The sequence below is a fragment of the Artemia sp. Qi Xiang Cuo genome, chromosome 11, assembly GCF_049724085.1.
Source record: "Artemia sp. Qi Xiang Cuo chromosome 11, ASM4972408v1, whole genome shotgun sequence".
NCBI lineage: Eukaryota > Metazoa > Arthropoda > Branchiopoda > Anostraca > Artemiidae > Artemia > Artemia sp. Qi Xiang Cuo.
Window position 1 is genome coordinate 43,292,156 of NC_142804.1, and position 14,387 is coordinate 43,306,542.

The 14,387-nt window shown below is 35.6% G+C and overlaps 1 protein-coding gene across 2 annotated transcripts in view; it reads left to right on the forward strand.

Moving 5' to 3' along the window:
• Nucleotides 1–14,387, forward strand: part of mbo (Nuclear pore complex protein Nup88) — a 56,999-nt gene that overhangs the window by 25,090 nt on the left and 17,522 nt on the right. For both annotated transcript variants that reach the window (XM_089096800.1, XM_089096801.1), the window contains 4 exons: nucleotides 2,190–2,438; nucleotides 5,047–5,221; nucleotides 12,211–12,386; nucleotides 13,087–13,238. In XM_089096800.1, the coding sequence (XP_088952926.1) occupies nucleotides 2,190–2,438; nucleotides 5,047–5,221; nucleotides 12,211–12,386; nucleotides 13,087–13,238 (752 nt within the window). The remainder of the gene's footprint in view (nucleotides 1–2,189; nucleotides 2,439–5,046; nucleotides 5,222–12,210; nucleotides 12,387–13,086; nucleotides 13,239–14,387) is intronic.

Sequence of the window (14,387 nt, forward strand, 5' to 3'; positions counted from 1 at the left end):
GTAACTGTTATTCGAAAAGGTTTGGATACACCCATACGATGTGCAGTATGGTATCATATTTGACCTTTGTTTAACTTTGTTTTGAAAATTTTTATTCAATTTGACTTGGTGTAAAAAAAAAGAGATGAGCTTTCACCACTTTTGTGCCCTCAAAATTCCTTCTTTTTGTCCATTCACCAATGTATTTTTGTCTCACATCAATTCTTTAATGGAATATAAATTAACTAAAAGGCTCAACCTCTGCTGCATAACTATATTTAGAATTACGTATTTCAAAGCAAAATGAACTGTCAATCGAGGTCTTCACATTTGAAAACGTCTACTGCTTGAAATTAAACTTATAAATCATATTTATAACAGTAGAAACCTCAATAAGATGTTGTTTGTCAATCTTTAAGCTTTTTTCCAAAATACAAAAAGTAGGACACTTCTTAATTTCAATGCATTTTTTGTTCTTGGGAAATTCGTGAGATAAAACCTTTGTTGAAAGTAAATAAAGCTCAACTGTAATCTAATGCTGCAGACTTCTATGCATGGAAATCTTATTATTATTGGGTGGTTAACTTAGTGCAGTAAAGTCTAATGTGGGAATGCTAGGCATTTTTCTGTCTGACTCGGAGTATTGTGCCCTTTTATGAAGCTTACTTTGAACAATGAAACCAATGAAACAAACTCGAAACCAATTTAATTGACTGTACTGAGACACTAAGACTCTGTGAATTTTGATGGTCTTAGGTTGGATAAGGATCCTAAGGTTACCTCTCATGCATCGAAAACGATTGAATATGCTAGATTTTTGCAAGTCCTTTTCTCAAATCAAAAATTGGTATTCCTATGATTAATTTAAGAACTATTTATTGTTTTTATGCTCTGCCCTAACATAATTATGCTGGTTCCGCGTGGCATCCGTGTCAAACCAAGGATTTTAAGAAAATTAGGGACATTCAGTAAAGAGTCTCTTTTTTTTCTTCACTACTTGTGAGAATGGTTTAAACCAGCTTGATCTAACCTCTTTGAATATGTACTTATTAAAAGATAACTTCTGTCATAATTCTTGAACCCGCCAAGGGGCAGTAAGACGGGCATAGTATGTGACCCCGTTTTCTTTGACTGCCGGCTTGCTTTCTCTGCGATGGCAAAGACATTAGATGCATTGTTTGTATATCGTGTTGCCAGAGCGTCGTAGTACTTAGCCGAACCCCGCAGGCTTCTGAATTTGATGACATTTAATATGAGAGGCTGATTTTCATCTAAACTGTGGATGGTTTTGTCCTTGGAGATTAGACGACTTAAGCTTACCATGGACTTTGGACTGAAATGACTCCAGTCTGACTCTCAGCGTCGCATTCTTCCTCCTTACTGAGACATACTGAAAATTAAACATTTTACCTTACCAACTAAAATGAGTGCCAGTAGACTTTCACTTAAAGAAAATTTACTTTGGCAACCGAAAAATGTCATAATTTCTTTGTGTGGTATTTCATTCATCATTAGCCCAGGTTTTATTGACATTTATTGTGTTGATTTTTAAGTACGTAGAATTTGCTACTTTGGATTTTTGTTCTTTCAGTGATTGAGGTTTTTTTCCGTGGAGGTTTAAGCTACCAAGGCTTGTTTGGGGTATAAATATTAAACAATAAGAGAAAAAGAGGGGGGGGGGTCGGACAATGGACAATGGTCAATCCCAAGTAGGGCTATGCGTTAAATCCGTAATTTTTTATTTTGAGGGCCAGTAAGGCTAAGGAATAGATATCTACTTTCTATTATTTGTGCTTATTTTACGTGTCTCAAACCCCCCCCCCCCCAGAAAACCGTGATGGATTAGTTAGCAAAGACACGTTTCAATTGAAAATATTCCAAAGATTGTTTTTGGCTTTTAACGATTATGAAGAGTTATTCAAGGAATATCTCTAGAGATGACAATAGTGGATCAAGATTTTTTTTTGGGGGGGGGGGGTCTAAAATTTTGATGACTTTTTACTTTGCTCAATATATGCTTTTGATGTAAGTAAAAGCTGTACAAAAGGAAACTGTACCAAGCTGAAGCGTGTTTATTCTAGTGTGTAATGCGTTACTTCGTAATATGTGTTACTCGAAAAGTTTTGTATTGCTTTTGTGCAGCAAATATATTTACCTTACACTGCATATTTTTGTCAGTTCCAAGAAATGAAAAAAACAATATATTTCAGAACTTACGATATTCTCAATCCAAAGAAAGCACCAGTGAGCATTGGTGTTGGGCGGAAAGCTGGTCAGGTTAGACGAGGGATTCCTAGCCCCAAGTTTTTGGGGGACACAGCGATTGCTTTTGACTTTGGACGTCCTGGCACCGATTTAGAAGTTCTAAATGATGATGGCTCGTCTTGGACCTTTCCAGTATATGTGTTGTTTGGTGATGGAAGAGTGTATACTTTTAGAAGCAGTGTCAGTCAGATGGGGTAATTCCTAGTCTTGTTCCTTTTCTGTGCTATATATATATATATATATATATATATATATATATATATATATATATATATATATATATATAAATATCTTTATATGTAAGCAATAAGTATATATTCTATTTCTCGAAAACGGCTCGATATATATATATATATATCCTTATATGTAAGCAAAAAGTATATATTCTGTTTCTCGAAAACGGCTCCATATTTTTTCAGGAAAATATGTATCCTAGGATATTCTCGCATAAAAAAAAAATGATCTAGATAGATCAGAAGTCTGGAAAATGCGTTAAAACCTTAATTTTGGAGGAAAAACTGTAATAATCAAATATCTTTGAATAGACGGCAGTATTAAAAGACGTTAAATTGCCTAAAGAACAAAAAAACTGGTCATTGTAAACATATTTGTATATATTTTAACAAGGGATTACAACAATTCAAAAACCTTTAAAAATAAAACCAAAAGTTTGAAGCTTAGTAGAAATCGTTGTTAGAAATCGGACATGCTGTAATTATCAAATATCTTTGAATAGATGCAATATGGAAAGACACTTAGTTGAGTAAAGAGCAAAGGCACACTGCCGCTCTCTTGAAATTGTCGATGCAACGCTGCAGTAAATGCCCCAATAGTAATCGAAACTCTAAAAAAAGGAATTTTTATAACAATTATTGCATCAAAACATTGTTGTTTTTTTTTATGCTGGTTCTATAAATATAGAACTCGTTAAGTTAATGAACTCATATATATATATATATATATATATATATATATATATATATATATATATATATATATATATATATATATATATATATATATATATATATATATATATATATATATATATATATATATATATAATAGTAGCAAGGGTGCAGCTAGGGGGGTGACTCCACCCAAAGTTCCAAGATGTCGGTATTGCGTGCCGACGCCTTGGAACTCTGGCCTCTTAATTTAGCTTATTTGTCCGCATTTGTAGGCACACTGGACGATTTTTTTTGCACATGTTATCCCCCTCCCCCCCCCCACCAAACTCAGAACCCTAGGTTCGTCCCTGAGTGGTAGTAGTGGTTAGATTTCATGTCTGTCTTAAAATAAATGGAATATTTAGGGTGTCAATATTCATTGCCAAGTCATCTCAGCAGCCCTGCATGTCTGAAATCTAAGAGGAAAGAAAGATTTATTTATTATTATTATTATTATTTTATTTCCCATTATGAAACATACAAAATGTTGTAAATGGAGTACAAGAAAATAAAAAAAAATAACAACAAAATATCCAAAGAAAACTCAACTACAGAAAAACAAGGTTAAGAACATTACTACGACAAAAAAAATTGACAAATTTAAGTTGTTCCGACGTATAACGAAGAGTGGCTTGGTAAAGTTTCTTATGTGCTTGGTAAGTGGCTTATGTCTTATAAAGTTTCTTTTAAGCTTCGGGTGTGTCGTTTGATGAAATGAATTGTTTTTAGGAAGGGTTATTGCGATGAGGAGCCGGGTAAGTGCAGGATTTTTCTCTTTTCTTTCTTTTCTTCTCCTCTCTATCTTAATTTGTTCCGTTGGATTAATGATATTATTTAGGTTCAAGTGATTGATATGTTCCTAACAAGCTAATGCTTAAGGAAGGTTAAGTGTTTTTTTTTTTTTTTTTTAATAAACCCGTATTTAAATCTAATCTAAAACAAAGAAGCAGCTTCAGTTCTGCTCTGTGTGCTTCCTCTTTTACATGTAAGTGCTATATTCAGCTTTTATAGGAAACATTAAAAAAAAATTTTCAGGCAAAACCTACATAGTTTTCTTTGTATATTTTAAAAGTAAAAAATCTATTGGAATGTAGTTTAAAATAGTGCAAGTTATCCCCATCATCGCCTGAAGGAAGATGTATATGCACTAAAGGCAGATTTTGGGCTATTAATTTCCAGCTTCAAAAGGTTTCATTCTAACTTACTCTGTGGTTTGAATGCTTATAACTTTAAATTAGTAAAAGGTTTCAGCGCTTTTGGGATTTAGCAGTTGACCACAAGTGCCCGCTGGAGGGGGGGGGGTATCTTATAAGTCACGTCGTTATGCTATTTTCAATTTCACATACACATTTGACTCTTTTCTAGTCAAAATGAAAAAAAAAGACTTGTCTATATAATTCTTAACTTTTCTATCAGTTTTCTTCTCATAGGTATTTTAAAGAGGTTTTTTGAAATTAAATCTTTTCAGTGTTAGGACTACAATGTCTGTATAAAAATCAGAACCATTTATTAACAAAACAACAGTGAGTCTTGGTTGATGCCAGGTTAAATGCTATTGTGTTACAAATAATATAAACAAAGGCTGATCATTGCTGTTCTAATCATGGCTTTCCTGAATTCGAATAGCAGTAATTTAAAGATTTTTATTCGCATTCAGATATCACAACAGGCATGGTCAAAAACCAATTTGATTCTAAATGCTGTCTAGCGACTTCTTTAAAAGTCGAAATACGCACACTTTCGACAAGATAGATGGCGCAAATGTTCATTGTAATGAATTCATGTCATTTAACTTTGCTTTCTCGGTACACTACTAAAAACAGGAATCATTTTTCTTTTTGGTTTTTTGAAGAGGTAACGTGTCAGTAACTGCAGAGCCTGTATTTATGAGAGATGACCAATATGAAGCTAGTTTCTGTGACATACTGTGTTTACCTTCTCAGCCAGTGACTTTAGCCCTTGCTACCTCTGATCCCACCATTCTTCATTGCATGATATTTGATGGGGATGAAGATGAAGAACCCCAGGTATGTATTTTAATTTTTACTCTTTTCTTATTAATGTTTTATCCTTCTTTTAGTAACCAGAGCTACGCGGAAAGTAAATTCAAAACTAACATCAAAAAATAGGTTTGAGAATAATTATATACATAAAACTAGCAAAAGAAAGCACCGTCATTGTATTGGTTGTAAAAAAAATAAATAAAAATTTAAAAAAACATGTATATACATATGCGGGCATGGGATGTAAAAAAATTAAACAAATAAAATGAGTAATTAAAAAGGGGCATTAACAGCATAAAAAGCAGTACAAAAGCGGACAAATTCAAATCAGAAGTAGGGGTTTGGTGCTGTTTATTTTGTTGTGTAATATATGGGACAGAAGATAATTTTAATATCTTGTAGTCAAGCAACGAATGGGGACAATAGGTAAGATAAGGTATTTATTGAAAAAAAAAGACTAAAACAAACCACGAAGGGCTGAAGTCGAAATTCTGACTCAATAAAAAATAAAGCAAAAAAATACGGAAACTAAAAAACTGACAAAGAATGCCAAAATAAAAATATCAGAATGTAAAATCATTCTTTAGTGAATGATTTATACCAGGAAACGTCGTTTAGATAACATGGTTTAATGCACCTCCATGTCTACAGCGCGCGAGTTTGATCATTACTTTCTGAAACTATTAAGCTACGAAAGCAGATGTCAATATTATAGATGACAGACAAGAGGGGACAAATCTTTGCTGATGTATTCCCTCCGCCCCCCCCTCCTTTCAAGAACCAAAGATATAAAGTCAAAATATCTAAACAGTTATCTTTGGTAGGAACTATCCCTGGTTGCTCTACCCTTTGTACAGGGACACATTATAGTGCCATCAGTTTTCTTTAGGTGAAATTAGCAAGCTGCTATCCAGACTTTAGGTGCCATTTGGTCCTGAAATTAGCATGATTCTACTGTGAATTCAGATGTGATGGAGTACCGATCCGGTTACTAAAGTCACAATTTTAGTGAGAACCGAAAAATAAACCCATACTTAAAATGAACATAAATTGTCACAAATAAAGTTGGTGTTAAATGTTTTAATTGATAGATTTTTATTGATTGGTAATATAAAGTAACGATTTCGTTGTTATTGTAGCTAATTTACGACGAAAAGGATCTAACAAGACTATCATGATTTTCAATCGCCCTGAAATTGATCTCGTCTGGGAATTATCTACCAGTGCTGCCATAACCGGTTATAGTCGTGTAAAATTCTCTTTCTTAACTTTCCGCAATGACAACAAAGTTCTTACTCCATTTCTATAACAGAAACTCTATTAACTGATTTCATTTATTATATTTTGTAATCTTTATTCAGATGTAGCTTCTAGTCAAGCGTTTTATTTTGCTACTACTACTAACAACTCACCACAGCACCAAGCCGCCTGATGCCACTCAGCTACGCACGCTCCTCCCCCATCCCAATCTATTCAGTCTCCCTCTTTACATCCTCCCAGGAAGTTCCCTTTTCGCTTAAATCTTACTTTATGACATCCTTCCACCCCAAACGAGGACGACCTGCTTTCCGGTTAGCCCTAGACGGTTGGCCGAAAAGGACAATATTCGACAATCTGTCATTCTTCGTCCGTAGAACATGCCCTAGTCATCTCAACCTTTCTCTCATTATAACCCTAGAAAGTGGGATTGAACCACATTTTTCGTGCAGCTTACTGTTTGAAATACGGCAGTAACCGGGTACCCGGAGCAATCTGTAGGCAATTTTTCTGGAAAACATTTAGTAAATCTTCATCCGCTTTTTGGAGCGCCCGTGCTTCAGAGCCATATTTGACCACTGTCGTCACTGTAGCTTCCAATATTCTAATCCTGGTTTGTAGACTTATCTTCCTATTCTTCCAAACTTTTTTTAACTGTGCAAAAACACTGGCTGTTCTACTTTTAGCGTCTTCACTGCTTCCACCGTCTTTACTAATAATTATTTGAAAAAAACTACGTTTTCTAAAGAGTTAAAGAGGCTGAGTCACAAGTTCGAACCTTAAAACGTACAGTGATTAGGAGGTACAGTTGGGGACTGCCGCCCCCCCCCCCCAAACCCAAGTCCTGTAGCCTGCAATCAGTTGGTCGTACCAACACGAATGAAACTGTTTCAAAGGCATTTTTTTTTAATCTTCAGAGAATTTGGCAATGACAACTCAGTCTGTTACAGTTATAACTACAAACTTGTCTCTGTGCCAGGCATAGTTATGTATTCAGTGTGATTATGTATGATGGAAAAATAGATGAACCTGAACCTACCTGAACCTAAACTGCTTGTTTATGCTGAGCCCTTCTTCTGTTCCCTGTTCAAAATTGTTAAGTTCATCGCATTATAGGTTGTTATCGGTTAGGGAAAAATCTCCTGTAAAAAATCCAGCAAACAGGCTCAGTACTGTTTCTAATCAAAGAGATGGAATAGGATGTTCTTACGGTAAAAAAATTCAAGCAGACTTCGTTCGTGTTGCAAAGCATTTCTTTGCAAGGGAAAAAGCAGGGGTTGAGGGGGGCGGCAGACCCCCAAAATAAAAATCTTAACAAAAGAGGCTGCAAGAGCGGGGAGTTTTGGGGGCGGCAACCCCCCAACTGTACCTCCTAATCCCTGTACTTCTTAAGGTTCGAACTTGTGACTCAGCCTCTTTAACTCTTTAGAAAACGTAGTTTTTTTCAAATAATTTCTGCACGTTTTTGTACAGTTTATTACTTATTATTGCTTGACTAACTGTTAGCTGATCGTGTCAGTTGTTAAAGTTGGGGGGCTGCCGCCTCGTTTTTCGACAAAAAAAACTTATGGGAAAGAGCTGGAATTTTCGGAAGCTTGCAGTCGGTCTTGTCAGGTTAAGAGGACTATTTTGATCTAATTTAATAATGAAATACTATGCTTTAAAGAATTTCGAGAATTAACATGGGCTCTTATAGTAAAACAAAGTTTTTTGTATATGTAAATTTGGGGGAAAGTATTTTCGGTCTGAAAATATCAAAAGGCCCTAACAGGTCGAATTCCGCTTCGAATGAGTCCTCATTCACCCGGATCCGTTGCCAACTGTGGCTTGTAGGCGTGTCAGATAAAAAAAAATAACTTGATATTTGGTAGATAATTTTGGAGACCAGACTGCCTTTCCATGACGATAAATAAAAGTTCAAATAGGGATAAAACCCTTTTAATAGACAGTGATGATGATAACAGTGATAGAAATTCACAAAAATACCAGATTTTTCGGTCACATATACAGTGACCGTCATCAGTAGTAAAACTGATGTAGTAGTCACATATACTGATGACGGTCACTGTATATGTGACCGAAATATCTGGTATTTTTGTGAATTTCTATCACTGTTATCATCATCACTGTCTATTAAAAGGATTTTATCCCTATTTGAATTTTTTATTTATCTTGATATTGGGTTTTTGGAAAACAGAGAAGGAGTAATCGGATTGAGCTGAAATTTTGAGGATAAGCTCCCAGGCCCTAGGAAAGCTCCTCCTCTAAATTTCAGCCCGATCGGACAACGTTAAAGGGGGGCTATGGTGGGAAAAATTAACATGGGCTCTTTTAGGAAAACGAGGTTTTTCGTAAATGTAAATTCGGGGGATAATTTTTTCGGTCTGAAAATCTCCCACTCTCTAACAGGTTGAATTCTGCTTCGAATGAGTCCTCATTCACCCGGATCCGTTGCCAACTGTGGCCTGTAGGCGTGGCTGATAAAAAAAATAACTTGATGAACATTAATTGGCTATATTTGAATCGCTTAACATTGTGGTGGGTCGCCTCTTTAAAGAGGCACAAGTGTGCCTCCTTGATGCTACCAAGGTAAGTGAAGCTGCCCACCTGATCAATCTTTTTGTTAGCCAACTTCATCTTTTCATCTTGACTTATTCCTGGCCTTAGTGACTTTGTCTCTTAACATTAATTTTCAAGTCTATTCTAGCACCCTGAATTCGCAAAAGCTCTAAAAGCTCATTTATTTTGCTCACACTTTCCTCTAGGATGCTTAAATCATCAGCATAATCTAAGTCCAGGAGAGTTTTCCTCCCCATTTGATTCCGTGGTCCCCCATTGCCTTTCCTGTGCTCTTTAAGACAAAGTCCATCGGAATAATCCATATAAAGAGGGATACTAACCTCATTTCCTACCTTAACCGCAGTGTTATTCTCGTACATAGCACTAATCACTTTAATATATTTGTCTGGTATACCATACAAGGATAAGACCTTTGTTAATACTTTTGTTTCAACAGAATCGAACGCTTGCTCATAATCTATAAAACCGAGGATCAAAGGTGTTTGACAACTCAGGCACTTCTCAATTATTAACCTAAGATTGAAAATTTGGTCAACACATCCTCTACTTTTTCTAAAACTGCACTGTTCTTCTCTGAAAGCTTTGTCTACAGCATCTCTCAGTCTAAAAACTATCATATAACTAAGTAATTTTTCTACCTACAGAGACCAAACTAATGCCTCGATAATTGCCACAGTCACTCTCATCATCTTTGTTATACAGTGGTATAATTTAGGTTTTCCTTAAATCGCTAGGTACTTCCCCTTTTTCAAAAATCATAATCATAATCTTCAATAACTTATAACCACCATATTCAAGAAACTCATTTACCACACTATCAGCACCTGAAGCCTTACTATTTTTTAATCCTTTTAGTTCTGTCGCTAATTCTTCCTCGCCAAACAAATCTTCCTTCACATCCATGGCATCACAAACTTTCTCATTTTCCTCTATATCTTTTACTGCAACTCTATCTCGGTTTAGCAAATTCTTAAAATGTTCTGTCCATTTCTCTTTAACGCTTTCCTGATCACTAATTGTGGCCCCGTTCCAATCTTTAACTGGGACAAGTCGAGATGGACTACTCCCTATCAATTTATTAACATACCAGGACAAAATTTTAATATTATGCCGTCTAGCTGCGTCTTCCAGATCCTCGGCAATTTTATTCATGACCTCCACTTGACACCTCCTTAGTTCATATTTTAATGCCTTCTCCATTTTCTTTACATTCCTTTTGTTTTCATATAGTCTATCACTTGAATAGTTCTTGCACAAGCCCCGTCTCCTCTCTATTAAGCATAAATATTTTTCACTAGTATTCCTAGTTGCAGTCCTAACTTTCTTCCCTAAGACACCATCAGCAACTTCACAAATTGTTTTTTCTAAAATTATTCCAACCATCTTCCACTTTGTCAAAGTTTAAGCTCTCAAGTTTAGTATTCAACTGTTCCTGGAAAGTTTCTCCCAAATTCTAATCCTGGAGTCTACCAACATCATAACTTCCCCGGAGATAGTTACCCTTCCGAAATTTCAGCTTCAAATTAAACCTAGACACTACAAGATGGTGATCTTTACTTTTAACATCAATAACAGCACTCCTGTATATCCTAGTATCTTGGATTGATCCTGCCAGTCTTTTGTTTACTATAACATAATCAATAAGGTTTGCCGTCTTACCATCACATGAATACCATGTTAACTTATGGGCCATTTTGTGACCAAACACCGTATTGGTTATAGCTAGATTGTTAAACTTACAAAATTGCAAAAGTCTGTATCCATTACTGTTTTCTTTTCCTACAGCAAATTACCTAGGCAAGGATATCACCTATCCCTATTTCCACCGACCTTGGCGTTAAAATCTCCTAGTAAAAACGTCATAAGTCCAGTTCAAATCGTCTGAATTCGTCAGTCAAAATGTCGATACGATAGTTATTTTTTAACTTTTTAACATTCCAAGTTGTAATTTTCATGTTCTTTAAATCATTGAAATTATTTTGGCCTCAGGAAAAGCATTGATCCCGGATACCAGTGCAGGATGGTGATCAACATATCTTCTCAAGTCTACACCGAAGTGCTTAAACTGGCTTAGACCCGGACAGCAAGAAGTCCGTAGGATTGCTGGGGTATTATTCCAGTGTAATTGTGTCTCAGTAATTAAATGTTGCGTTACTACCCACGAGGCCAGAGTGTCATTTGCTCTTTACTGAAAACAAAGTATATTGTTGATATAGTTTGTCTTTTTTCATTGTAGCATTAAGAGATTTAATGCTACCTAAGACTTCCAATGACTCTTTTTTTTTCAGTTTTAGTATCTACAGTATACTTGCAGAAATCACTATAGTTTTTGTTTACATTATATGGGGTTAGCAGACTAACATTTTCTTAGCAGGTTTCTTCCTTTTCAATCAATTCTTTTCAAATATATCGAAAATTTAATGGCCAAATTGAATTTTTTAATTTAAAATGTTTGCGATTTTTATGAAAATCCAATTTACAAGTTGTGGAACAATTTATTGATGCAATGATGTTGGAGTACAAGTATTGATACAAGGTCACGTATTGATAGGCTTTTCTCTCCTGAGGCCTGAGTTTCGTGTTTAAGCCCGTCAGTGGTTCTGTATTGAAGTCTGTACGGTTCGAGCTCCTTGTGCATTTGCAGTAGTAGATGGTAATTTCCGATATAAGATCTTAACTGTGAAGTAGACGCTTAGACACTCCGACCAGAAATTCCTGTGTCAGCTCTCGAGTATGATTGGCCATGTGTAGGCTGGTTTTGTCCATAGACAACTTCAGATAGCATGGGTTTTTGGGAGCTCCCTCTGCTTTTTCTTCGAAATCATCAGCAGTTGTGACATTTGACAGGATATAGACTGATTGCATAGGTCTGGCTATCTAAACTTCATTTATCCCATAATTGAATCCGTCATTCTTGTTAGATGTGTGGTTACTGGTATCTATGATGTGTGGTATGTGGTGATTACACAATGATGTGTGGTGTGTGTGAAGTAGATGTGTGGTGACTACACAATGATGTGTGGTATCTATTCAGGCAGTTATAAAAAAAATGACGTGTGGTATCTTTGGTGCTGTCATAAAAAAAGACAAACTTTAGAGCCCGGCTTGACCGATTTTGTTTCCGTTTAATTATTTTCAGCTAAAGTAAAAAAATACCTACCTGTATTTTATTATAGAGATCTGATTTCAACGAGTCAGGGATATCAGCTAAGACGGAATTGAGTTCAAAGTATATGCACGTTTTTGAGCGAATTGAACTTTCAGTCGATGTTGGGATCAGTGATAAGGAAGAAACTATTGAAGACGAGGAATTTAGTGTGCGGATCTATGGTACTCAGGGTTCCAAGTTTAGGTATGAATTTCTTTATTTTGTTTGAATTGTGATAGGTTTGGCGAAGGTTCCTTTTTTCCTTTTTTTAAATTCTTAAAAGAAAAGTTTGATCTAAAATTAAATTTCAATTTTAATGAATTTTCGCTGAACTAACTATGTACCGTGGTTAATTCTATGGACATACTGCCTGCTTTTGGCATAATACTAGGTCGTTATCCTTGTTGTGAAGCTACCCTTATTTAAATTCACAGACCTTTGTCCCTCTGTTTATTTCTTGGGTTGATTATTAGTATCTTCTAAATCCAACTTTAGAAAAACTTCTTCTTTTTAACGAAGGCTGATTTTAATTGTTTATTTAGAGTATTTATGTCAGCAAAATCGATGATCAAAACCAGAAACTGATTATGAACCTATCTATTGAACTAGGTTTATAGGCAAGAGTACTCCCTGGGTTTACGTATAGGTTTACGTACTCCCTGATGTGATTCCATTTTTTTTATGTCTATATATTTATACATGGTTAAAATGCTCTGCAGCAAAGGCCTATTTACTGAGACTCCACCCACGAGAAATTTAATGCAATTTTACTAACATTTGAAGTCTAGCTGATATAAAGTCTTTGGTTTTATCAACAAACTTGACTTGGGCATAAGAAGTGTAAGTGGTTTAATGGAGACTCCCAGTTCTTTTTTAAGTTGACGGGAAACCTTTATATTTTTAGATACTTTGTATCTCACAAGAGTGGCGTGCATGGTATACGGCTTCCAGCTTTAATTCAATTAGACAAATACCAGCTTTCAGGCGAAGAGCCAGACTTTTCAGTGTTGAGGCTGCCATCTATAGCTGAATTTATGATGTGTACTCAAGTTTCAGGTAAGGTTCCTGTCTTCTATCATTCATCTTTTATCTAGAAGAAGTTTGGTAAGATAAACCCTTTTAGGTGAAGAGTTCTAGAGAAGAAAAGGAAATTCAAACATGGAAGATTTTCAGCCAGTGAATAGAAACGACAAAAGTATATGTTTTCAAGGACCTCGGTTTGCAAGGCCATCTGCAATGAAAACAATGATAAAAGACTAACCTTTCAATGAAAGTCAGTAAATAGAAAGAAATATTTGAAATCCCCACCTGAAAAGTGATTTTTATCGACTTCTTTTGATTGCTAGTCTTTTATTATTAGTAGTACCAAAGAGAATGGCGGAAGTTTTTGTATCTGGAGGTATCTGCTTTCTTGGTGTTACATTGAACTCACTGAAAATATTATTTTTCTTTTCTACTTTATTTTGTCTATCATGTGATCTTACAAACTATGTAAATCTTTTCTAACGTTGCGTCAACAAACCAAAAGGCATATTTCGCGTTTTCATAATTTTACAGGACAACAAAAATACGATTTTATTTTTTTGTGAAAGCTACTTTCCCTTAAGGGTTTAGACAAGAAATAAGTCGGTAAACTAAAGTCTGTAACTGAACAGCGTATCTCCAATTCGGTATATAGTGGATGTAATAGATATACTTTCTGCAATTTTTATTTATCGGATTTTCAGGGCTGCTTCCATCTACATGTAAAAGAGAAAGTAAACCAGGGCCGTTCCTAGGGTTGATGGCATCCGAGGCACAATTAATTACGGTGCCCCCTCCCCTTTCCTGACTCAAACATAAACCAAAATATTTCCCAGAATCCCCATTTGTGGTATCCCCCCCAGTCGTGGCCCCCTCTCCCCCAGCCGCGGTGCTTGGGCCAGCTTGTCCCGGTCGCTCCCCTCCTGGCCCTGTGTAAAGGATAGAAGAAAATAAAATAAATATCTGGAAAGAATACAAATGAAAAAAAGTAAAGAAATTTAAAAAAGGAATAAAGATATAAATTGCTCCATTGCATAAAAAGCACCCGACAGCATCTTAAAAACCAACTTGACTAAAACCAGAAAACTCCCCATTTTTATCCCAGTTATAGCTGACGTAGTCTACGTCGTACAACACAAGACAGTACCATTATACCATATCACTTATAATGCATTATATCAT